The sequence below is a fragment of the Pseudophryne corroboree genome, chromosome 1, assembly GCF_028390025.1.
Source record: "Pseudophryne corroboree isolate aPseCor3 chromosome 1, aPseCor3.hap2, whole genome shotgun sequence".
Lineage (NCBI taxonomy): Eukaryota > Metazoa > Chordata > Amphibia > Anura > Myobatrachidae > Pseudophryne > Pseudophryne corroboree.
In genome coordinates this window covers 626782360-626810203 of record NC_086444.1, presented here as the reverse complement: position 1 = coordinate 626810203, position 27844 = coordinate 626782360, and the positions used below count along the sequence as shown (strand labels likewise).

The 27844-nt window shown below is 42.4% G+C and overlaps 1 protein-coding gene and 1 pseudogene across 1 annotated transcript in view; both read left to right on the top strand.

The window, feature by feature from the left end:
* Positions 1-22079, top strand: part of LOC134928576 (tetraspanin-33-like) — an 81503-nt gene extending 59424 nt beyond the window's left edge. Inside the window, exons 7-8 of the mRNA XM_063924511.1 lie at positions 14093-14254; positions 19396-22079. Coding sequence (XP_063780581.1) covers positions 14093-14254; positions 19396-19605 — 372 coding nt within the window. The 3' untranslated portion in view covers positions 19606-22079. The remainder of the gene's footprint in view (positions 1-14092; positions 14255-19395) is intronic.
* A 1911-nt stretch (positions 22080-23990) lies between these two features.
* LOC134949970 (5S ribosomal RNA) lies at positions 23991-24108 on the top strand (annotated as a pseudogene).
* Positions 24109-27844: the final 3736 nt, after the last annotated feature.

The following is a 27844-nucleotide window of genomic DNA, read 5'->3' as shown; positions in this document are numbered from 1 at the left end:
ATCATTTTTGCTTAAGACTCCCAACTTGTCTTTTAAAGGGCCTATACTCTCCTTCTTTAATCTCTTGCTATTAATGTATTTAAATAATTTTTTTGGATTCGCTTTGCTTTCCTTTGTTACTAGTTTTTCAGTTTCTACTTTAGCCGCTCTTATTTCCTTTTTGCAAATTTTGTTACATTCCTTATAGTGCTGAAATGACTCTGCTTCCCCGTCAGATTTGTATTTTTTAAATGCTCGCCTTTTCTTGCCCATAAGTTCCTTAATCTTTTTGTTAAGCCACATCGGTTTATGATTTTTATTCCTTTTTTTGCTACTCATAGGAATAAATTTGAGTGTATTTTTAGCTAGCAGGAATTTTAGTACCTCCCATTTCTCCGTAGTATTTTTTCCTAAAAACAAACCTTCCCATTCAATATCCCTCAAAAATACCCTCATCTTTTCAAAATTTGCTTTGCTAAAGTTTAGAGTCCTAGTTGAGCCAGTATAGGGCTGTTTATGGAAACTGATATTGAATGTGACCATATTGTGGTCGCTGTTTCCTATGGGTTCCCCTACTATAATACCTGATACCAAATCCCCATTGTTTGTTAATACCAGGTCTAAGATTGCATTGTACCTAGTTGGTTCCTCAATTAGTTGGACTAAGTAGTTATCATTAAGTGTGTTTAAAAACATATTTCCCCTAGCAGTATCACATGAATCGTTTTTCCAGTTTATCTCTGAATAGTTAAAATCTCCCATCACTACTATGTCTCCTACTCCTGCTGCTCTTTCAATTTGCTTTAGTAACAATTCCTCATCAGATGCGTTGATACCAGGCGGCCTATAGCATACACCCAATATTAACTTTTTTATTCCTTTTTCCCCGCATGCAATTTCTACCCATAATGTCTCGACAGTGTCTACAGTCCCCTCCTGAATATCTTCCCGTATATCAGGTTTTAAAAACGGCTTTACGTAAAGACACACCCCTCCACCCTTTTTATTTAGTCTGTCTCTCCTAAACAGTGTATAGCCCTCCAGATTGACTGTCCAATCATGAGATTCATCCCACCAAGTTTCAGTAATGCCTATAGTCTCATACTGTTTGCTTGCTGCAAGTATTTCTAGTTCACCCTTTTTACCAGTAATGCTTCTGGCGTTTACATACATACAACTAAGATAAGTATTTTCCCTTGCGTTAGGGACATCTTTTACCTTATGTAGCAATGATGACCTGTAATCGTCATTGGTTAGTGCTTTGGTAAAATCCCTTTTAGTACCCATGTTAGTAACCTTACCGCCTGCTCTTACCCTCCCCCCAACTTCTCCCCCATTTCGTTTACTACCGCCATCCCCACTATTCTCACTGCATGACCCGTAGTTTCTAGCTAAACCTTATCTAAATACCATATCTACAGAAGTTGGGATGGTCGGGGGAGAGTTGTAGGTGGGAAATGTATGACCTAGTGGGATAGTAGAAAGCATGTATGTATGAATCCATGTCTGAGGGGCATGTATCATCGTGCCATATATGTTCTAAATAAGCTTTGAGGTATTGCGAAGTATACATTAAATCCTTCTCATCCCATATCAAGGGTCTGTAAATGGGCCAACAAACACTACCGAGCTCTTTTCGGCTTCTTGTTCCAACAAATGGGGTGCACATTTAGTTGATGGTACATGGAGGGGGAACATATGTGAGTGCTAGTATATGTGGATATCACCTGTCGACTATGTGTGCTGTTAACTGGAGGTTGCAGAGATGAAGATAAGACACATATCTAAAATACATTAACATAAACATTTTGGGTAGGGCTGCTGTCTTTTCCGGATGGATGTATCTGGGCAGAGGGGGAAACAAAAGAAAAACGGGTGAAAGAAACAGGCCATGAAATTAATTTGCAATCCTTATCATAACACTGTCTCTATGGATGGGTCATAAATTAAATCTGCTGCTATAACAACACCCTCGCTCCTTAGACTAATCAACTTTGTGCCATGCTTGCGCCGCATCAGAATTCGAACACACCTAAATATCGAACCAATAATTATGACGACTCCCAGGATACAAAGGAGAAACTTCCCTACACTCATAATAACATTTTGAGCCCATTCTCCTAAACCTGAGAACCAATTTCGTAGGTTCAACCATGAGACCCAGCCGGTCAGTTCATTACTCACAGTCGCTAAGGTAAGGTTGTGCTTCCTCCGGAACTCCCACTTCAACTGCAAGATATCGTCCATCTTTTGATCGATGATCTCCGTTGGGTCGTCAGTGCTGTTCGTAATATACGCACAGCACTTCACACCATATTGAGTTGCCAGAGTAACACAGTACCCACCTGTCACGGCTGTGATATAATTAAGGACCATCCTGTGCTGAATCAGTTCCTGCTTGTAAGCTTGTAACTCCCTTCCCGTATACCTGAAGGTGTCGTCATACATCTCAGTGATATTATCTATCAAGTTCGCTAGCGCATGGATATACCTATAACTTATAATTCCTCTGGCAGTACGGGTGATGTCTAATGCGAGAAGGAATTGAATCCCGGTGGATTCGTGGATCAAATCAGAGGCTGCCTGTCCTATCTATGAGGTGTCTCTTGATGATGTGTTCATAGTGAGTATGAGTATAAGGAGCCTGAGCACTGCGGTGAACGTCTTTCATCTTATCATGGGTTATGGTCATGACCTCTGGTAGTACTCTCCCAATATAACACAATCCCTCTGAGCTCGGGGCAAGCCACTTGTACGCCATCCTCCTACATATGAAATAGGCATCATCTGGGAGAACATAGGGGACAAAATATAACATCACCATATTACAAACTTTCCAAGTGAAGAAACCAATCCCTAGTTCTCCCATCTGCTCAGTACAAGTATCGGGCTGGATGATATGGGCACAATACCCTGGCGATACTTTTCCAACCCACATGGTCTTGCTTCCACGAGTATACCTATACCGAAAATACCTCCCACTGTTGGCTATTTGGCGTACAAGTTCAGAGTCTATGGGTATCCTATCAGCTTTGTGTGAAAAGGTCATTGTCTGGTTATTCCACGTCACTTCCCAATTTCCCGGTTTTCGGTAATTGGAAATATTAAAACATAATAAGGATCTGTCTACATGATACTGGTGGAGCTTCAAACTAGGGGGCCTAGAAATATTGAATTTCTTGTCCACCGGTCTCCCACCAGATAATTTGAGTACCGCATCTTTTGCTAAAGGGTATGGTACTAATCCTGACTTGCTCTGACCTTGAGGTATCTGTGAGCACACCCAGCATTCTGTCTGGTTTAAGACCTTACCCACTAGTGAGTGGTAATCACTCAACGGATGACGGTCCATGTCGATATTAAGGTTGGACTGACATCTCTGGATGCACCCATCCTCAACTATATTCTCACAATTCCTACAAATACAATATTCATCAGACAATAACCCCTCACAGTGCCTCCGAGCTCCCTGACTACCAGAGCGCTTACTGATGCCAGCCTTTACCAAAATGATGTGCTGATCCTGAGATCCTACAAATTCATACTTGCCATCAGAACCCATTCCAGATCCCTGCTTGACCTCTCTGGGACCCTCACCAAAACACACTGTCCTTATCAAAACCAGAATTACTAATAGAACCCGAAACGCAGTCTCTTGTGATCGATCCATTTGGTTAGGGGAAAGTAGGAAAATAAGGAGAAAAAAAAGGAAAAATGCAGGGGGAGGTGAAAAAAGAAAGTGGTACGACAACCGTTCTAGCTCTTGTTATTCTCTGTGCTCAGATGCCTTTCAACAGTCCTGCCTCTCAACTTTCCCGGAACAGACACTCCAGTGATACGAGATTCTCTACACTCTGCTCTTTGTCACGAGTTCTCTCGGGATCAGTACTAAATGCCGCCGGCTGGAATCCCGGTGGTCGAAATACCGACGCCGGAATCCCGACCTCACAATCCCGACAGGGGTGGCGAGCGGAACGCAGCCCCTTGAGGGCTCGCTTCGCTCGCCACGCTGCGGGCACACTATTATATTCTCCCTCTATGGGTGTCGTGGACACCCACGGAGGGAGAATATGTCGGGATTGTGGCGGTCGGGATTGTGGCGGTCGGGATTCCGGCGTCGTTTTTTCGACCGCCGGGATTCCGGCCGGCGGCATCTTAACCGCATCCCGTTCTCTCCGGGTCAGCGACCTTCTTGCAGTGGGACGAGTGGATCCAAGTCTCTCTTTCGGCGACCTTCAATGCTGTTGTGCTGGTTAACAAGACTGTCCTTCCCACCTGTCTATGAGGCAACCTGAGCGTAAGAAATTTCGAATCATCACATAATCCCCAGGTTCAATGTCATGACAATTACTGTTCGGTAGGTCAGGAATCACCAGCTTTAAATTTCTTTGTTGATTTCTCAGCTGCTGGCTCATCCCAACCAAATATTTCACAGTCACTTCATTATTACATTTAAAATCATCCTGGGGGTCTATCATTACATCAGGTTGTCGACCAAAAAGAATTTCAAAGGGTGATAGGTTTAGAGTAGACCTGGGAGTGGTTCTGATGCTGTACAACACTAGTGGCAAAGCTTCTGGCCACGACAATCCAGTTTCAACCATTGCTCAGTTTGTTCTTAATAGTGCTATTCACTCTCTCCACCTTTGCACTCGCCTGTGGATGGTACGGAGTATGCAGCTTGCTATTAATTCCCATCAGCTTGCACATGACCTGAAAGACTTCACCTGTAATATGGGTACCCCTATCACTTTCAATTATTCTAGGGATACCATATCTACACACAAATTCCTGCACACTTTTCTTTGCAGTGAACGTAGCAGTATTTGTGGCAGCAGGGAACGCTTCTACCCAGTTAGAAAATACGTTAATACAAACTAACACATATTTTTAATTCCTACAGGGTGGTAACTGTATGAAATCGATTTGCATTACCTGAAAAGGTCCGTCTGTCGGAGGGATATGGGATGGCTCTGTTGGTATTGACTTTCCAATATTCTTCCTCAAGCAAGTAAAACATGTCATTGCTCTCTTACCTGCATGAGAAGAGAATCCTGGCGCACACCAGTAGGCTCTCACCAGCTTACACATACCCTCTTTACCCAGATGAGTCAGACCATGTGCCGCCTCAGCTAAGCTTGGAAGATATGCTCTGGGGGCCACTGGCTTACCTTGTCCACCTGTCCACAGTCCCAAGGATTCCTGGCCATATCCCTTTGACCTCTAGACTGCCTTTTCCTGTAATGAACACAAATCTTGCATTTCAATTAATTGTTGTGTGTTGATCGTGTTAAATGTCATCAGTGGTGTGATGTTCGTTTGCATAGGGGTGCTGGCTACTGATTTAGCAGCTTCATCTGCCCAGCTGTTACCAAGTGAAATTGGGTCTTGGTTGTAAGTATGTGCTTTGCACTTGATAACAGCCACTCTGTCTGGTTCTTGTATCGCTGTTAGAAGTCTTTTTATGTGGGACGCATGCGCTACAGGTGTGCCAGCTGCCGTCATGAAATTTCTGAGGCGCCATAGGGCACCGAAATCATGCACCACTCCAAAGGCATACCTAGAATCTGTGTATATATTAGCTGACTTACCCTTGGCCAATTCACACGCTCTGGTTAGGGCGACCAACTCAGCAACTTGTGCTGAGTGCGGTGGACCCAGGGGTTCAGCTTCTATGATACCTCTGTTGTCTACAACTGCATATCCAGTACACAGGTCTCCTGAGTCCGTCTGTCTGTGGCAACTACCGTCAGTGTAGAAGGTAAAGTCTTCTCCTTCCAGTGGGTTGTCACTGATGTCAGGCCTCGCAGTGAAAGTCTGATTCAGGTATTCCATACAATCATGCTTATCAGTGTCTGCACTAAATCCTCCTTCACCATCATTCTCATCCTCCACCCTTTGTGCCTGTCCAGGCACACTTGGCAAGTAAGTTGCAGGATTTAGTGAGCTGCATCTCTTAATGGTGATGTTTACAGGGGCCATCAGTGATAATTCCCACTTTGTAAACCGAGCAGATGAGACATGTCTGATTTGGGCGGAGTTCAGTAAGGCTGATACTGCATAAGGTGTATGGATGGTCAGGTTGTGTCCTAACACTACGTCCTCGCTTTTACTTACTAGCAAAGCTATCGCTGCAATGCTTCGAAAGCATGTGGGGAGAGACCGCACTACGGTGTCCAACTGTGCACTGTAGTAAGCTACCGGCCTGCTGGCATCACCATGTCTCTGGGTTAAAACTCCTGCTGCGCACCCTGCACTTTCTGTACCATATAATTCAAAGGGCTTCCCATAATCTGGCATACCTAATGCAGGTGCCTGTGATAGGCAGTTTGAGTCTCACAGAGGCCAGTTCGGACTCATCTGTGTGGGAGACCCGTTCTGGTTTGTTTGAAGAGACCATTTCTTGCAAAGGTAAAGCCAGTATGGAGAACACTGGAATCCAGTTTCGGCAGTACCCACACATTCCAAGGAAAGTGCGGATCTGTTGCTGCGTTTGTGGCAGAGTCATGTCGTGAATCGCCTGTATTCTATCAGCGGTGAGGTGTCTAAGTCCTTGAGTCAAGCAATGTCCCAAATATTTTACCATGGTCTGGCACAACTGCAACTTATCCTTTGAAACCTTGTGTCCCATTTGGGAAAGATGAAACAGAAGCTGTTTCGTGTCTTTCAAGGACGATTCGAGTGAGTCAGAACACAACAATAAGTCATCGACATACTGTATTAGCCCTGATCCACTCTCAGGTTGAAAGGATTGTAAACAGTCATGCAAAGCCTGGGAGAAAATACGCGGGATGTCAATGAAACCTTGGGGGAGACGAGTCCAGGTGTACTGTACTCCCCTGTATGTAAAAGCAAAAATATATTGGCTGTCAGGGTGCAGAGGGACAGAAAAGAAGGCAGAACAGAGGTCGATGACAGTGAAGAATTTTGCAGTAGAGGGAATTTGATGAGGATGACAGCTGGATTGGGCACTACGGGGAATTGGCTCTCAACTATCTTGTTTATCCCCCTTAGATCCTGCACTAGCCTGTAACCCCTCCCCCCACTCTTTTTCAAAGGGAAGATGGGTCTATTGGCAGTGCTGGATGTCCTGACTAGGATGCCCTGTTGTAGCAACCGCTCTATGACAGGGTACACTCCTAATTCTACCTCTGGCTTCAGAGGATACTGAGGGATTTTTGGAGCTATCCTACCATCTTTTACTTGCACTGCTACTTGGGCTACATTCGCCATCAATCCAGTGTCTTGTCCATCTTTGGTCCAAAGGGAACCCGGTATTTGTGAGATCATTTCCTCTACCTTTGATGGACACTTGTCTATAACAGTAGAATGCGACATTAGCCTTTGAGGGGTGTCTAGTATATCTTGTACTTCTTGAGCGTGGTTCCCAGGTATATCCAAGAAGACACCCTCAGGAGTACAGTATATGACACACCGCATTTTACACAATAAATCTCTCCCGAGTAGATTAGTCGGAGCCGATGCAGCCAACAGGAAAGAATGTTTGGTTTGCAAGGGCCCTATCATAATCTCTGCAGGTTTACTCAAAGGGTATTGGTGCACAGTTCCTGTTACTCCCATTGCCGAAATTGTTTTACCCGTGGTTTTTATACCTACTGTCGAATTTAACACTGACCTGGCCGCCCCTGTATCTACAAGAAAAGGTAATGGTACACCAGCTACATCAACCGTGACCTCAGGTTCACTAACAAGGCTAGCAATTAACTTCACTGGCTGCAGACTACAGGTGTGGCCCAACCCCTATTGTGTGGTGAGACCCTCCCACAGCGCATTGGCAGCTACAATATGTGAGGGGGTAGCTGTGAGTTTTCGGAGGCCTGCCAGTCTCTCCTTGGTGGGTACCTCCTTGTTTCCCCTGCATGTGGCTCATAACCTTTCCTATATGGTCCCTGATCCCAATTATGTGAATTGTAGTGAGATCCGTATTCTGGTCTAGGGGGTCGGTTTACGTTATGTGTACCTTTATTCCTACAATCCTGGGCAAAATGTCCTTCCTTTTTACAAGCATAGCATACTCTAGGTCTTTTCCAATCAACAGGGGTCTGGGTTTTCGGCTGATGGGGTTTTGCCGTAAGGGCCTGTATACTTACCATCATCAGCTTTTCCCCCTGTGACTCCCTGTGCTTACTGATGTTCCTATCATGCTCGACAGTGGACTCTCTCAATGCAGCCACCGAGATACCTCTCCAGTTTGGTAGAGAGGTCTGTACCCTTCTTCTCAGTGTCTCCTTCAACCCGTCCATTAATACTGAAACAGCTACCTCCCTGTGATGTACATTGTCTCTAATGTCCTCGATCCCAGTGTATCTAGCCATTTCCTGCAGTGCTCGATGGAAATATTCGGATGCCGTTTCACCTTCCTTTTGTCTTATGGAAAAGATTTTATTCCATTTGACAACAGTAGGGAAATATACTCCTAATTGCAGATTGATTTGCCGTACATTCTCCTGATTGTATTCATCAGTGAGAGGTACTTCTGCGTCTAACTTACAACCGGTTATGAATTTCGCGGGGTCAATATTTGAGGGTAAACATACCCGTAGCACTGTTCGCCAATCTTTGTTCGTGGGTTTGTTGGCGTTACCTAACTCTTTAATGAACCTCTGGCATGCGACTAGATCTTTTCTGGGATCGGGAAATTCTGACATAATTGACCTTAACTCTGCCCGGGACCAAGGACAATGCATGGCAATGTTCCTGATGGGAGTGACTCCCTGAGCGTCAGTCTTCCCATTGGGGACTGCAATCACCCTGACAGGATTTAACTCAATTACATCATTCTGGTTTGATTCTACAATGTGAGGTGCTATTGTCTCTGCATAATGTATGGTACCTTACTTACCTGTGGACACAACCTCACTTATCCCTCCGCTAGGGGGTCTGACTACTGCTCTTGTTGGTTGGGCCGTGCCCACCTGAGTGTCTTGTACGGTGGCTGCTAGAGAGAGTGCCGATATCGTGCTGGGCTCATCTTCCTGCTCGCAGTCCTGGGGAAAATTTAAAATGGGATACATCTGGCAAGGGTTAGCATTAGTACATTTATCAATTACTCTCCTATCCTGTGTCACTGACCTGGGTTGGGGGTGTTGTGAACTCGGGGGTTCTTCCGATGGTCGGGAAGAGGAACCACAGCTGGGTCGGAGCAGAAATGGCCGGATATAGGTTTTCCTCATACAGGACTCTGACAGTTAGAATTGGTGTAAAAATGCTAAAGAAATTTATTATGGGACGGGAGCAATACAGCGACACATAAAAGGGAGAGAAGTTGTGGGTGATGTCCACGGTTACTAAAGAATTTGTGAGCGATGTCTACAGACACAGATGAATGAAGAACTTGTGAGCGATGGTGAAAGACACTGATGAATGAAGAACTTGTGAGCGATGGTGAAAGACACTTGATGAATGAAGAACTTGTGAGCGATGGTGAAAAACACTGACAAATGAAGAACTTGAGAGCGATGGTGAAAGATACTTGATGAATGAAGAACTTGTGAGCGATGGTGAAAGACACTGACAAATGAAGAACTTGAGAGCGATGGTGAAAGACACTTGATGAATGAAGAACTTGTGAGCGATGATGAAAGACACTTGATGAATGAAGAACTTGTGAGCGATGGTGAAAGACACTTGATGAATGAAGAACTTGTGAGCGATGTTTAAAGACACTGTTGAATGAAGAACTTGTGAGCAATGGTGAAAGACACTTGATGAATGAAGAACTTGTGAACGATGTTTAAAGACACTGTTGAATGAAGAACTTGTGAGCGATAGTGAAAGACACTGAATAATTTGTGAGCGATGTTTAAAGACACTGCTGAAGGAAGAACTTGTGAGCGATGGTGAAAGTCACTGAAGAATGAAGAACTTGGGAGCGATGTTTGGAGACACTGTTGAAGGAAGAACTGGTGAGCGATGGTGAAAGACACTGATGACTGCACTGCAAAGAAACACGCTGGTTGCTGGGTACCCTGGAAACTTGGCTGCCGAAAGACACCCTGAAACGCTGGAAGCACTGGAGTACAGCTGCAGGGAGACACACGGTGAACAGGAGCACTGGCATCCACTTTAGGGGAAAAGACGATACTCAGGCGCCGGGGCTCTGCCCGGCGTCTGGTTTTGAATTCCCCGCCTTTTCGAGATTGGTGGAGCGGGTAGGTGACGTCAGCCGCTCTCCGCCCCCGTGACGCTGGACGTCATGGCGGCGCCCACGCTCCGGGGAACCGCCGGGAGCCGCGCCAGCTAGACACCGGAACCCGAGGACCGCCGGAGGTGAGAGCCGCCAGACCGACCAGCAGACACGCAGGGGTAAGCGCGGCCGCCGCTGCCCCTGGCGTGTGACATCCTGTACCAATGTACCATTGTCTGTAGCCACTTTCTCCCCCACAATATATGGTGGTGGTGGTGCGGTCGCCATTGCTTTTCCGCTAGGTTTGGAACCTGCTGCGCGAGCTAATTCCCTTTGCATATCCCCCTCCTGTTGCCATAAATTTAAACAATCTGTATGTTTAATCCTTTGTTTCTTGGATTTTATCAGACATATCCTTAACCTTAAGTTCTGTAATACCTCTGGTTCAAAGCTGCCCACCCTAGGGAATGGTACCCTATCATTGTTAGTCATACATACCCACTCATTGCATAAAACTTCTGTGTGTGAACCATATTTTTCACACATGATAAACCTTGCTGAGCCTTTTGGCCACAATTCTGCATGAACCGTGTCTAAACGTCTCTTACTTGAGCAACTGGCTCCCATATTTGTGGGTCTTTTCTAATAACTTTAAAAAATTCCCACAAACACCAAAATACTCAATATAAGTAGTTGGTGGAAGTATCCCTGAGTGCCTTCCACTCGCTCTCGCCCACGCTGGCCAGTACAACGATACACTGTTGGTAGCAGATTGCAATGTACCCAACTTAGGGCTCCTATCAGACCTTACAACACCGTAATTTCTTTCGGTGGAAGTTCTGTTTGGAATATTTTCCTGAGAGAGGCAGTGAAAAATTCCTTTTCGGTATCTTTCAACTGGAATTGTTTGTAGGGTGAAAAACAGAGAAATTAGATAACTATCCTTCACCCTTTCCAGTGAAGCCCACCAGGGAGATTTCCCGACGTTATCAAAGAAAAACCCTTTTGTCTATACAATCACGTCTGCGTATGCTCTTCCACAGTACATATGACACAATGGTATCACGTTGTGCTGTGCAGAACAAACGGACATGTGATGCAATAGCACAGCCTATAGATACTAGTTATCTATATGCCCTACAATTGCTGTAGACCACTTTAGCCTAGACCACTCCAGACCACTTTAGTTGTATGGGATCACTTCAGACCACTTCAGACCACTTCAGTTCCTAATAATGCAGGGTAGCGAACCCTACGCCACCGGGCCTCTACTAACCCAGTGTTACCACTTCAGACCACTTCAGTTCTTGGGTTCAGTATCCACTCACTACTGACTTCGCTCACTCAAATACACTTTGTTTTTCGGTACAGAAAATTTGGAATCATTCAAGTTGGCAGCTTTACCCCCAGAGGCAATTAAAAAAATTATTTATACTAAATTTTGTTTTTATACTAATTTTTTTTTTAGAAACCGGGTAGTTTTGTGCTATTGTAGCGTGGCTACTGTCCCACCTTTAAACTAAACGAACTATTGTGTAATTTGTACTTAGCGACCGTACTCTTACGCAATTTGCATAAACACGCGACCGTGCGTGTCTCTTACGCCGCGTGTGCAGTTCCGTACTTTGTCCGAGACACGTGTACAAAACCGTACGTCCGCAATAGCACAAATCATACAATTCTATAAATGTGAGCAATAAAACTATTGCCCACTAAACACAATCCACACTTGTTCCGTTTTAACCCTCTTACTACTGGACCAGAACTGCGTTTTGTGATTTTACTCTTACTTCCTTAAATACTTATTTTAATTTTAACTATATAGCAACAAATATCTCCGGTTTCACACAGGTCTAAATGAATCTAGCACTCTGAATGTTATGGCAACAATGTGAGAGAGTATGCAAAGTATGGGTGCCGTGTACGCTTTTGGCGCCAAAAAAAATTCACAGATTTTAAATAGCTTCTTTCCTGTTTACCTTACGAGTTCTACCAGCATCTCTACAAACCATACAGAGCAGACGCCATCTAATCAGCAATCAAGTAGGGTTTTCAGTGCATCCATCGACCAGGAAAAGGATATGTAGGATACTTTGCTGATAGATTAAGTCTGCTGTGACCTGTTAGGTAGTAAGTATGTGGAAAACCGGAGGAGCCCCCAATTGATAATGCTGATTTATCTTCAGGAATGAAAGCTATACCTTAAACACACCTTAAATACACTTTACCATGGAGCCATTGCGGCTGCTATACTTAATACACACTCTACGTACTTTGTACGCTATTAGCGTACAAAGTCCCGTACTGTGTACGGACTTTGCATACAAACGCCGTGCTGATGGTAAAGTACTCACAGTGCGTACACACCCAGAGATACACCGCAAACCCTTAACAGCTATGCAATGCAATGATAATACACTTTAAACCTTAGCAGGGCAATGAAGACACGACACCAGATTGTAATTAAACCGCTGGGTTCCGACACCACAGCGTATTATTGCTGAAAGGGGGGTTACAATATATACAATACAATACAATATAACAGAGTAAATGGCTACAGTCAATGTTACATACGTGAGTGGATTCGCCACGCTACCCAGTCTGGTCCTCCGTCATCTGATAGATAACGTTGTGAGTCTTGTGTCTGACCAGGCCTGCTGCAGGCTCTCTTTATACTATTCATCCAAAACTTAACACAATGGATACTGTAATCTCTTTGTCCATTGGACACAGGGATGGTCATTTACAGTACAGGAGAGGTCATAGGTCGGTTTGAATAGGTGGGCGATGTCTGTTCCAACTGCTCTTGTGGGTGGTCTCCTCTGGATTCCCGCCACATACATAATGTACAGTAAATACAGTTTATATCTATATTCTGCTCCTGCACATAACTATCCGCAGGAACATGCGATCTTCCTCAAACCAACACCGGAATGTTACCCTTAAAATACCCTTCAGCTGAATACCAAACACCACCTTGTTCTGTCCCCTCCTATCCTGTAAAGGTGAATCCCTTTGTTCTGTTACCATTTAAACTGCTGTTACTTTCTGATGTGGTGCAGGGAGACTATGTGTACATTGTGCACTATTTGGATTAAATATGGAATGTGTTTTGATAGCCTTCCATGCATTCACAAACTCTACCGTAAATACTCATACCACGCACTAATGCGCAGGTCCGCGGGAGCGACCATACGCAAATTGCGGACATGTGCACGCACAGCAGTACAAGTACACGCACGCAGGCCATCTGTGTGTAGTTTGTACGTAATGTATGTACTGCAATATTTTTCGACTTTGACAATACTTTCCAATCTATTATCATTTCAAAATCTTGCAGTAAATATCTTGTACCACTTTTTTGTTACATTTTCTAAGTGTAATTAGAAACCAATTGAGAATCCCACCCCACATGCCAAAAAGTACCAACTCCACCATATTGCTTTCAAAAGAGTTTGGAAGAAGAAGGAAAAATCTTATGGAGTCGGACAGAACGAAGTACCACCTTGTTAAGGAGTTTTCCATAATGCTGTGTTATAGACAATTTAGTGATTTATTGTCTGATGAATGACCTCCCCTCTTCATCCAGTGGATCTGCTGGATCCTGTTCCCAGGCCACCTCAAAGGATTCCAAAGGTGGGGACCCAGTGGCTAAGAAATGTATTATATTTTTGTTAACTCTTTGTAAGTAAAATAAAGTGGTTCATACTTAAACAAGAGTAAAATAATTAATGTATGGAAAAAAAAGTTATACTTTAACTTCATTACAAGGGAGGTTAAATGTTAGAAGGTAGCTCTGTTTTCTGATATGTATTTTGTCCCACTTCCCCACCGCACGTCACTGTATCTCACAGTGGGCGTAATATGTGCTTGTACAACCCTGTAGAATATATACACAATTACAGATCATGATCCTGCTGATTATACGCTACCTCCCTTTACAAATGTTGTTTTCTTCTTCTCCAGAGCGTTATTAATACAATGTGCGGGTATAATACTCAAAACCTTAGGAGCTGGCATGTGGAAGATCGCATCTATGTGGAGGGCTGCTTACATAAGATTGTCAGCTGGGGTCGGGGGAACCTGTTGTTCCTTGGAGGTATTGCAATGGGATTGATCCTTCTAGAGGTAAATGACTATGATCTTTTCCCCATTTTTTCTGTCTGTGTCGGTGGCTGATCCACTGCTACCCCTGTAAACAGTGTAGTTAAATGAAGAGCCTTCAAACCATCTTGTGTTCAGAAGTGTCTGTGTTTAATGCTGGCTCTTCATAATAACTGCATTAGATAGTTGGTGTGCACTCTCAAAGGACCCCTAACTCTTGAAGATGCCTCAGCATGCCTAGCTGTTTATAACGGCGAAACTATTGGAAGATGGACACTGTGCAAAAGTTACTCCTACTTCTTACCACACTTATCACTAAATAAAACATTTACATTATTCTGCTAAAATATTGCATTTTAACTATATTCCTAGTTTCAAATAAGCATGACAATGAGGGGACAAGAGAAATGCAGTTCTTATACTGTATATGAGCTTACACTGTGCATATGAAAATGTATATTATACATTAGGCAAAGTAGGACCAGGAATGCACTTCTACATCAAGTACCACTGGAGGGAGCAATATCCAATTAAAAGTATATGACAAGACCCAATGGTTGCGTGCTCCTCCATACAGGAAGCACTCTTATAAATGTGCCCTTTCCACCTTCCTATTTAATTTCAGTAGTCTCCTCAATATCAAATCCCTGTTTTTGCACTGCTCCACAAAATGAAGCATACACTTACCCTTCAACTTCAGAAAATTAATTTAACCCGAGTTAAGATTAGGCCAGCAACAAAAATACAATTAATCTTACCTAGCATGCAAACTGATGCATAGTTAAAGGTCCAAAGAAATTTATTATCATATGAATCATAATTTAATAATGAAATTAAATTAACAATTGACCATTTTGTGCAATTAACCTATGGCCACTTTATTTATATACAATTATATGAGCATTATTACTATTATTAGTTATGCTTATTATTACCTGTGATCACCAAATAATATCACCTTGCTCTACGTAAAAATTACATTTTCCATAACTGGGAGGAGGGGACATTTTGGCACATCTCCCCCATACTGGCCAGATAACATGTGCCCGGCCTCCCCCCCTTGTTTAAAGGATGGTGTCTCCTCCTTCAAACAATTTCCCCCCTTAGTTGACAACATTAAAAAAAAAAGATTTTCCAAAGATGGGGAAGGTCTAATGACTCATCATGTTTCAAATAAAAAGAGACCTCCTCAATTAATAGAGATTTCTAGTTTAAAAAACGTATAGGCCTTTTTGAGCCACCATATTATTCCTACACATTGTAGGTGCTTAAACAAGATGACTGAAAATAGCAAAAAACAATAATAAAATGTTGTTTTGGAAAAGTGGATTGATATCGAAGCAAGACCCACAAAGTATTCCTGCTATATACATAGATATAGATACAGGGTATTATTTGTGTGGAGTCTGCATAGAAAATTAGAGATGTTGATGCAATGTAATGAGCACAAATGTTAAAAAATTACCTTGGCACATGACTGAGAAAACCCTCAGCAGCGAAGTGGTTATGATAGGTCAAAAACCAAGCAAAATCAGGTAATTTGTGGCTATTTCTGTTCCTCAATTAGTATTATGTCATCAATTCTTTCTTATTCAGAGTTATATACCATAAAAAAAAAACATTTTTTACCACCGCTACAGTATTATTTTTTAACTTCTGGGAAGAAACCAAATCACAATACAAGCCGTGTTTCAGTATCAGCTCTTGATTTAAATAGAATGTAAAAAGTTACTGATTAAAAAAGGCTGACATCACAGTCACTTTTTGCTTGTAGTGGTCCAGCTTATGCTTTTATATGTACTAAAGTGTGCAGTCTTTTTTTCACTTGTGTCGCAACCATTTTTTTTAAATTGGATACCGTGAGTATCTGGAGCATTCATACCCACAGAAATTAAAAATTGGGCATAAGGTCCGCAACATTTTTTACCTTGCTACAACTCACGCCCAATTGAATTCCTCCCCTTAAGACTTTTCTAAATTATCAACAAAAAATTTATATTGTGGGGTTTTTTGTTCTTTTTTCTACTGCGTTGGTCCATGGTGGCTGTGCCACTACCAATTCTTAAAGAACTAGTAACCCCATCGCCAAGAGGCCAAGCTCAATAGCCAGGCAAAAGAATAGTTTTCATCAATGTTCACCACAGCTGCTGGTTACTGTGTTAACCTCTACCACCTCTGATGGGTGGCTGTTCCTTTGATCCGCTTTTGAGACAGCGCTGCCAGGTCAGGTAACGGGCCTGTCCAATACTATTCTACACTGACTTTATGTCCTGCTGTCTATCCTCAGCTTTAAGATCCCCAAAGACCTTGGTGAAATACTGGGAGTCAGCATGGATGCGGAGCATCTTTGCTCTCATTAAGTCGATAACAGAGGGGCAATGGCTCCAAAAGACTTATTTCAAGCTTTTGACTAAGAAAAGGCCTCAGTATGTAGGTGGTCTTACTGTCCACATATGTGTAGGATATGTACTGACATGTTGATAGAGATGCCATTAGTTCCTCCACACTGACCAGTTCGAATGAAATGACCTCTCGGCACAGCATGTAGAAAAACACTACATTGGCCGGAGTGATGAAGCCAACTGTCTGCAAGTAAAACTGAGAGACCTGTCTACAGCGGTCAGCCATAAAGCAATATCAGTCGGTGCAGCGGCATTTCTAGAGAGGAGGGGACCCGCGTGCAGACTCCGTGTGTGTCCCTTCTCTCCTGTAGCCGTCACCTCAGCTGTTAGCGCTCTCAGCGCTGAGACTCTGGCACAGTGGCAGAGTCTACAGCACATGCGCAGGACTCTGAAAAATGGGCTCCAAAAGACTTATTTCAAGCTTTTGACTAAGAAAAGGCCTCAGTATGTAGGTGGTCTTACTGTCCACATATGTGTAGGATATGTACTGACATGTTGACAGAGATGCCATTAGTTCCTCCACACTGACCAGTTCGGATGAAATGACCTCTCGGCACAGCATGTAGAAAAACACTACATTGGCCGGAGTGATGAAGCCAACTGTCTGCAAGTAAAACTGAGAGACCTGTCTACAGCGGTCAGCCATAAAGCAATATCAGTGGGTGCAGCGGCATTTCTAGAGAGGAGGGGACCCGCGTGCAGACTCCGTGTGTGTCCCTTCTCTCCTGTAGCCGTCACCTCAGCTGTTAGCGCTCTCAGCGCTGAGACTCTGGCACAGTAGCAGAGTCTACAGCACATGCGCAGGACTCTGAAAAATGGGCGCCGCACCATTTTTTCGGAGTCCTGCGCATGCGCTGTAGACTCTAGCACTGTGCCAGAGTCTCTAGCGCTCAGTGCGTTAGCAGCGGCGGTGGCGGCTATGGGAGAGGAGGGGGCCCACACACAATCATCGATGGACGCCCGAAAGGTAAGTATTGAAGAAATGGGTGTGGTGTGGGCCCCCTCTGGAACCAGGGGCCCGTGTGCACCACACACACTGCAACCATTATAGATACGCCAGTGAGTGGGTGATAGATGCAGGAACTACTTACACCTGCGATATATGACCTCCACAAGACAGCTCAGCAGCTCGCTGGTGGATGCCTGCACCACTATGCATTTTGAAGGTGAGCACACTTGCTGGTCTTTAGCAGGGTCCTTGGCAAGAGCATCATGTGAGGCCTGGGTGAAAGTTGATAGATCAACATGGGATAGTGAATCCTTCATGCTCTCACTGATGAGGTGGGTAATGTTGGTTTCACCCATTTTGCCTTGCCTACTTTTAGCCATGAATTGCCTAAAGCACCAGATGAGTGAATGTCTCTTGACAGTTCTTCCACCCTCGCTGTTCTGGGCAGCAGTGCCATGGGTCTGCTGTCTTTATGAGTCTCCATCAGGCCGACTTGCCTTGCAGCAGCGCGGGAATGGGAGACAATTCCACATTCCTATTGGAAGTCCTGTTTTTTATGGCACCTGCAAGCAAATCTGGAATTTGTGATCTGTGGTGGCTCCGGCTGTAGAAAGCAATTTGATAGTCACAGTCTGTTTCTAGCATGTTGCAATTGAAGCTGACCTTTTGTAGATAACAGGCACCAACTGAGTCCAGTAAGTAGCACTGAGAGGTTGTCCGTGCTTACACTGGGCATTGGGACACTCCATGATGACTGTGATGCATTATTTATGCTAATGAGCTACTGATAACATCTGGGCAATACAAAAAGTGATGAAAATTGGTGAAAAAATAGAAGGTATTATCATCTAATTAGAGCCCTATAAGGAAGGGAATATGTTTCAAATAAATGATAGAGAAGTACTGTAGATGGGATATTTGATCAATCTGAGCGCTACTTAGTTGAAAATCAAACAAATGCAAAAAATTAGTTTCCCTCAGCAACGGATCCATACCGTTCCTCCTACTTTTACTTTTTAATATGAGATAATGGCAGATGCATTCATGTCTATGGATGAAATGCTGAGAAAACAGCGAGTCACTGGCTATGTCAACTGGCACTGAAGTAATAATGTAACAGAAACTGAAGGTGGACATTTGGTGGATACATGTGATATATGCTTAGATACCGTGCCTACGGTAATTTATTTTCTTAATATATTTTGTGCCTATCCTTTTTATGTAGATTTTCGTTTCTCCTATGATTTACTATTAGTAAAAACTCCTCCTATAGTTCAGGGCCGGATTAAGCCTTCAGGGGGATCTGGACACTTAAGACAGGGAGCCCTCCCCCTCATGTGCGCCCTGGTTTAGCTGCTATGTGTGTCCCTCCTCCTGAGACGGAGACAGAAAAAGGAATTGAATCACAGAATCTTGAGGGGAATCTAAGGGTATCCATGAGTGCTATATGTTTCTGACATTTTTGTTTCTGACACTAATTAGAGAGCAGCTAATTGTATAATTTTTCAACCAAATGGAAATATGAAGATGAGTAAGAATGATGATGATGATTTATAAATTGAGGATACTACTTTGGGAGTTGCTAATGTGCCACAGCATGAGGGGGATAATATTGGATGTGTCAATAATGAAGACTATAACGATGATGAAAGTGTTGCAATATATTATAGATAAATATTCCAGAGTTAGATAATATCTGTTTTTATTACATACACACTCACATTTAACAAAGATTCTGAAAATGAAGATTGCAAATCTGATATCATTATCTACACGTATTAATATAATAATATATTCATTTTCTTTTTTACTAGCTTTTGGGGACCTTTTTATCTGTAGTTCTGATTTATCAAATAAATGTCATAAATGAGAGAACACAAACAACTACTGTGGTGAGAACTGCGATACACAGCGAAGAAGAGAACAAGATTATTCTGCACATGGGACAAATTCAGAATGTGGAAAATGCAGAATTAGTAAGAAGACCCTTTTCTCCTCAGAGGTGTCAGCAAACTCCATTCTAAACTTGTAGCCTGGTAAACTTTATTATAACCTGGTAGAAGAAAAACTGTAGGATTTTTGTTTTATGTTCTTTTATTTTGTTGGGTGAGGAGTGCATGTTATTCTTATGTAATCCAACTCAACTCTTGCTTTTACGGGGAGTATGGTTTTAATATGTGGTTTTGATATACTGCCTCTACAGGCATGTATGCTAACTAGATGCGACTGTGGCAGTATTACTGTAATAACTGGTGAGGGTGCTAAATGAAGAAGAAGAACACAGGTTTTCATTGTTCAGTTCACACACCAGAATCATACAAGCTGTGAGTGAGACCTACAGTAAACCACTTCGCAAAATACCTCAAAACACTGTGATCATGCCTAAAACATGTATATGCGCCTACGCAAATTTGTAGCTTTAGAGGTAGGAAGAGCGAGGGGAGGGGGTGAACAGGGCCGGACTGGCCCACCCCCCGTTTAGCCTTACTACCCCCTCCCCCCCACCACCACCACCACCACCACCACACCTCTAGGGATCAGGTTCTAGATTGTGCACTTGAATTATATTTTATACATGTGTTACATTATACTGCACAGGACTATGGTATATTTTCTACAGAGCATTTCTGTTATTAATCTGGTATATTATAATGCTTGTACTAGCAGTATTTACTAAATATATTTATCAAGGGGCCCAGACCATGCACTCACTAATGGTTAGCCAAGTCTCTAAGCAAGGGCCCCTGCCCCTGCATTCCGACGGTGGGATCTTCATGCCCCAGTCCGACACTGGGGGTGACTAACGTTGGCCAAGTACATAGGCACAGAAACACAAATATGCTTGACCAAGGCATGTCATTTGCAAGGGCCTGAGGACAGGCCTAAGCACATAAAGAGGATGATGACAGTTACTGCTGATTGTATACACACACAGTATGTATATTTAAAAACCAATGGACGGATGATCACATTAATTATGTGCCAATGTTTCGGAGGTCGCACACCCCTTTGTCAAGATGCAAAAAAAAAAAGTATATACACACACACACATATATATATATATTTATATACAGATGTAAAGAACACAACATATGAAACTCTAGTGTGTGGTTTTTTACTACCTAATCTAGCCTGCCGTCAGTGATGTGAAATATCATGGGCTGCTGCTGCTGCACGGGGAATTTCCTTACCAGTGCCTCTGCTCCTCCTTCCCTCCCATACACATTAGACACGTCGTCACAAGATCATGACGTGACAACGTCAGATCCCCGGTGCCCAAGCACAGCCACATAGAGAGAGCAAGTAAGGGGATGAGCTGAGAGAGCGGCCCCTCCTCCCCCTCCAGCTGGGCCGTCTGTGTCCGCAATAGAGGAAGAACTTAGATTAGAATCAGGTACAGACAGCACTACTAAGTCTGGGGGAGGAGTTGAGAGAAGAGGGGAGGAGAAGGGATAGAGTGGCCCCTCTTCCTGCTCCAGCCGGGACCTGGACACTTATTGACTGTGCTATCCGGCAGCAGCTGCGCTACTGTGCAGACTCCGGAGCACTGGTGGTGTGCAGTTCACTGGCGGCGGCATATAACGAGTCAATGTGACTCATTATAATGTCAGCTGTGTACCCCTTCGCTGCGGTGGGACCCAGTGCAATGTACTGGCAGCACCGCCGGTAGTTCTGCCACTGTGCAGCTGTTTAGTGAAGGCATTTTATGCCTGTGCTTTGAGGCCTGAGTCTGAGCCACACACAATGCCTTAGTTGACCAATTATTTACAACAGTGAAAATTTCAAAGGTGCTGTTGTGATCAGTGCAGGCGGCGTTAGGAATGTAGTGGAAAAGGCATAGAAGTTCCTGGGCAATGACTGGGAGGTGGCTAGTAGTGCATGCAGAAATGGACCGTTTAGTATGCGTATTATGGAAGTATCTGGGGCAATTCAATGCATTCACATCCATAAGCATAGGAACCCGTGGTCAGACAGAGAACTGTCATAGAGCTGGTGGTATATGTTTTGAAAATACGACCGATGATGGTGTATAGGGATGCACCAATCGGTATTACAGAGTACACGGACGTCTTAATCCAGGCACATTCGCCCACACATGAATGTACGCAAGGAAAGGAATTTGTAGCGCCATTTGCATGAACTCACATACAGGCGACTGCCAATAGACACTGATGCTTGCGCTTTTGCGTGCGACTCAGGCCTTTGGGGACAATTCAGCATCAGCTGTGCAATGCACAATATGGATTTCACTGGATGTGGAGCTAAACTCTCAGCGGAATACTGTTTTATACATAATTTTTATATACTTTATTATTATGTAACAAATATATGTTTAATTCATAATTATTTTAGGGTTTTGTTTGCAAACGGAAATTTACTTAATAATAATAATAATATTATTGACTATCAGATAATACAGGTACCAGGTTTCTCAGTGAGCACAAACTTGGTAAATTGAATTTATTTATTTTATCTTTGCTCTGTCCTCAACATGACTGAGATAATATTTGCTAAGTAGAAAGCATACTGTAAATGATTTAATAAAAAGAAAAATCATTGCCTATTTACTGTATATAAAGTGAAAATAGACATTATCCTACTGCAAGAACACCTATAAGGTTAATGATACTACAGGTTGAGTATCCCTTATCCAAAATGCTTGGGACCAGAGGTATTTTGGATATGGGATTTTTCCGTATTTTGGAATAACTGCATACCATAATGAGATATCATGGTGATGTGACCTAAATCTAAGTACAGAATGCATTTATGTTACATATACACCTTATACACACAGCCTGAAGGTCATTTTATCCAATATTTTTAATAACTGTACATTAAACAAAGTATGTGTACATACACACAATTCATTTATGTTTCATATACACCTTATATACACAGCATAAAGGTCATTTAATACAATATTTTTTAATAACTTTGTGTATTAAACAAAGTTTGTGTACATTGAGCCATCAGAAAACAAAGGTTTCACTATCTCAGTCTCACTCAAAAAATTCCATATTTTGGAATATTCCGTATTTCGGAATATTTGTATATGGGATACTCAACCTGTATATAGATAAAATAAGTACACCATTTGTAGAACATGCTGTAATCACTGATCCAGAGGGGCATTGTGCAATAATAGATTACTTGTTTGCATGACTAATGGCTAGTATTATGCAGGACTGCAACCTGTGGTGGGCGAATGGTGACACTCTACAGCCTAGAGCGCTGCTAGAGTGCAATCGCCACTACAGAGTCACCCATAACATCTTTAAGATGCTCCAGGGGCTTTGCTCCTCCCTGGTTGCAGTGGCTCCGCCCCTTCACAAGTTTGCGTGACAGGGCCAGCACAGGGGGGAATTTCATCCCGCTACGGCCATGGTATTATGTAATTTATATGCCTCCAATAAATCTAGCAAATATTTACTTCATGGAGTCTATGTACTAAGTTTTGCCGAGTGATAAAGTGGAGGGAGATAAAGTACCAGCCAACCAGCTCCTGTCATTTTTCAGACATATTCTTGAAAGAAAAATTGTGGGTCCGCAACAGCCCAAAGAGAAAACAATATGATATTACACGTATATAAAGAATCAATATAATGACTGTTAATATTAATATGAAACAGTGCTTGATTGGTGGTGCTTCCAATGATTTTGTAGACTAAACACTCAAGGAAAAAAGAAAAGACAAAATAACCTTTTTTGGAAGCACTTAAATGATAAGTTTGTGATGAATATGTAATTCTTTACTTGGTATAGGTGTGAATATAAAATTTAACCTTTATTTAGTTCCTAATTAAAATTCTCATAAATATTGCGCAACCATAAATTGATTCTCAGTTTGTTAGATAATTTTAAAAAAGTTTGTTGTTTTTAATTATATATATTATATCTTTGACACTCTGTCATCTGGTTGATAGTAGCTCTGGGTTCAGGCATTACGCTTTTTCCCAGATAAATATTTACTATCACAACAGAAAGCAGAAGTGTCATATTTATACACTCTCTCATCTGGAAAGACATGAGTCTGGTTCCTTAGAACCTTATCCCAGTCAAGTACAGAAAGCAGAAGTGTTTTTGTATCCTTGAAATGGGTTCAGTATGGTATGCCGGCGGTCGGGCTCCCGGCGACCAGCATACCGGCGCCGGGAGACCGACCGCCGGCTCACAGACAGTGTTGCGAGCGCAAATGAGCCCCTTGCGGGCTCGCTGCGCTCGCCACGCTGCGGGCACGGTGGTGCGCTAAGCGCGCCACGCTATTTTATTCTCCCTCCAGGGGGGTCATGGACCCCCACGAGGGAGAATAAGTGTCGGTATGCCGGCTGTCGGGATTCCGGCGCCGGTATACTGTGCGCCGGGATCCCGTCAGTCGGCATACTGAAGACCACCCCTTGAAATAACTGCCCACGGTCATACTATCCTGAATACGCCCGATTTTGTTCGATATCAGAAGCTAAGCAGGTGAGGCCCGGTCAGTACTTGGATGGGGGACCACTTGGGAATACTAGGTGGTGTGGGCAATTTTTTCTGGAAACTATTATTCTATATCTCTGCTTTATAAGCTTATTATTTGGCTCCATTATTATCAATGCTACAGCTTGTTAAGTATTAATGCCACAATGTTATGGGTTGTTAATTAAACCAACAATGTCCTAATTACTTAGTGATCACCAAGAGTCCTCCAATTTACATTTAGCAAGTCCGAATAAATATTTTCCAGATATTTTCACCTTTTTCTTACCTTGAACCTTATTTGTTATAAAGGTAATCAAGGGTTGGGTTTTTTTAAAACTTTTTTTTTAATAATCTAACAAATTGAGAATCATTTATGGTTGCTCTATATTTATGAGAATTTTAATTAGGAACTAAACAAAGGTTAAGTTTTATATTCACACCTATAGCAAGTAAAGAATTACATATTCATCACAAACTTATCATTTATAAATGAGTACTTCCACAAAAGGCTATTTTGTCTTTTCTTTTTCCTTGTATTTTTCAGACATAACCTGTAATATGGCAGTTAGGAGCTGATTGGCTGGTACTTTATCTACATCCACTTTATCTCTTTCCAAGGTAATCATGCTATATATTGTTCAGCGAGGCTCCTAAAGCTTTGTTAAGAGGTAACATCATCTCCAACATTAACAAGCAAAATAAATATGTTGAAAACACCGACATTAAAGCACAAAAAGATCTTTCAAGGTCTAGAGACAGAGAACACCCCATTACTTAAAGATTATTTTACAAAAAAATAAGGAATTTATAGTTTTTAACAAAAGGGAAAAACAGTGTTCGAAAATGTTACGTGTCATAAATATGGTTATAAAATAAGCAAATTAGCAGCGAATTTGGTCAAGGCAGAGAGATAGTAAACCAATGACTATTCTTTCTTATCAGATGAGTATACCATTCCCCATCATAGAGGTGTAGATACCCTGACAATCTTCTGTGAATTTTATAGTAAGCTATGATGAAAAGAGGATGTTGATCGAAAAAACGTCTAGAATGATATAGCTTACCACAAACATTATTTATATATAAATGTAATAAATGCTAAAATGAACCTACAAAATATTGACCGTTAAAATCGATAACCATGATTTTCAGTTGTACTACTTTTGTTTTATGTTTATTTTTCTTCATGATTATGCTGTTATGTACAATTTTTGATTGTATAATAATGTGAAATAGAACATTATATATTTTTGTTATATTTGAATAAAAAGATTAAAAAAAACAACAAAAAACAAAGATACATTAATAAATTATTTCCTTCACCATGGCTATCCAATATGTACAGACTCTTTTCTAGTCATTGACACAGGCCACCAGCATTTATCTAGTATCTGGGTATGCACACAGGAGCACTTATCCAGAGTAATTACTATGCCAATTTGTGTAGTGTATTTAGCACAAGCTCAGAAAGTGATCATATGCATATGTAAATCTGAGCAATACTGCCACTTATGTCCGCCTGCAAAGGAATAAGTGTTCTAATATAGTACAGCATAACTCCCAACATTCTGTCCACAAAAGAGGTACTCTTCCAAAAGGGGTGTGGTCTCAGGAAAAGACGGTGTGACTTTGTGAGAATGACGTGATTGACAATCACGCTCCCCACTTTCGCCTCTGGGGGCATACAAAGTGCTCTGTGAGCTGCTGGCTGAGTGGCCACGCCACCTGTCCCTCTCTCCCAGTCAATAGACCTGTGAGCATGCGCACAGTGGCTATTCCCCGCTGAGGAGGGTTTGCCAACTGTCCCCCTTCCACCACTGTGGGACATTGTGACCTGCGGATGGGACAGCAGGACAATCCAAGAAAACTGGACAGTCCCGCCAAAATCGGGACAGTTGGGAGGTATGGAACAGTAAAGATACAGGGGGAGATATATTAAGTCTTTTTAAGTGATAAATTGCACAGTGATAAAGTACCAGCCAATCAGCTCCTAACTGCCATGTTACAGCCTGGGTTTGAAAAATGACAGTTAGGAGCTGGTTGGTTGGTGCTTTACCACTGTGCAATTTATCACTTTTCAAGGCTTAGTACATCTGTTCCACAGTATGTTTAGGCAAATGTAAGTCATGCAGGTGTGTATATCCGATGGATAGTGGGTTTATATTTGGCACCAGCTACAGGGCATGTGCAAATACATGCTCAAGATGATGATAACTTGTCATAAAACAGATGCACATACTGCTGATGTGGAGCTAGATCATAGTTCCCAACCCTCCCACATTCTGCAGGAGACTCCCTGAAATAGCAGCAATCTCCCTGACTCCCTGAATAGACCAGAAATCTCCCTGATTGCACCTTACCCCCATTATGTAGCTGTTACATTCTTGGGGAAAAAAAGAAATCAGAGATGCATACATTCAAATGGGATCATCAGTGCCATTTCCCTGTATTGGTTATAAGGTACAGTGATCCCTGTGGCTACATGCATTTTAAATAATGTCTCATGGCCACTTACAGTATATGTAACCTCTTGTAAAACACAAATACACGGGCAAATCCTGAAAAATATCAGTGTATTTTCTCCAACATGTAGTAGATCTTACTAATTTTGGGGCTCGTTTACATTTGGATGTAAGTCATGTTTATGCGATATCTTAAAGTTGCCATGGAATGCTTCGCCCTCAAAAAATGTCGAGCCACTGCCTGATCACTTTCAAAGAGAGAATGGCCCAACATAGGAGAGCCATAAGAGCAGCCATTAATGAGGGCAAAAGTGATCAGGCAGTGGCTCGACTTTTTTGAGGGCGATATCGCATAATAGACCAGATCCCCCCAAGCTTAAGAGGGGGAGATAGAGACAAGCAGTTGCTACAGCTGGAATGCAAATGGATATATCGCCTCAATACGGTTAGTCCACATGGACTGAATGAAGCCCTTAATTTCAGCTGTTTTTTATAAAGTTTTTTTACAACGTCGCTTTTTGAAGGTCGTTTACAACTTTTGAGAGAATGTGCTAGATATAAGCAATGAGTGCGGTAATAAGTAGGCACAGAGATAAAATGAGCAATGAACATATCAGGGAAAAGATATCGGCCCTCATATTGGGTCCTTAGTGCTTGTAGAATCATTGTCATGTTTGATAGCCAGACAGGTATAGCCAGATCAATAATTTTAAATTCGCATTATTGTATAGCCAGGGTCTAAATATAGTGCACATAAGAAAAATTATTTTACAAAAATTGTTCAGTTGTTCTATTGATATGGATAATATGGTCTTGTTTAAGAAATAATGTAGATCAATAAGTCAGCATTGTTATCCACATCTTACAACTTGGACATGATTTTCTTTATTACAAAACAGAGGGATATAGTTGAACACCGATATTTAGTGCAATAATATCTTTGTCTTATATGCTTTTATTGAACATTTTATTCACAAGCACTAGATGGCGATATAGAGCCTCTGTAATGTGTGTGTACACTAAGATCAAACATCACTTCGTTTTTTAATATGTTCACACAATATGTATAGCATTAACATAAGTATATGATTCACTATGATTGATTTTAGGCTGTATTATTATTATTATTATAATTGTGGTTGTTTGTTTTGTTATTTACTTACAGGGCCCATGGTGCGGCTGCGGCTTCAGCAGCATCACCATGGCAACCTGGGCAGCCCCTGGTGTAGTGACCCGGCGGACGTCACTTCTGGGTGGGACGTCACATCCAGGACCGGAAGCGGGACACGGACGCCGGGAGCGCACGCTGGGAGGCAGCAGAACAATCTGGAGACCTGTA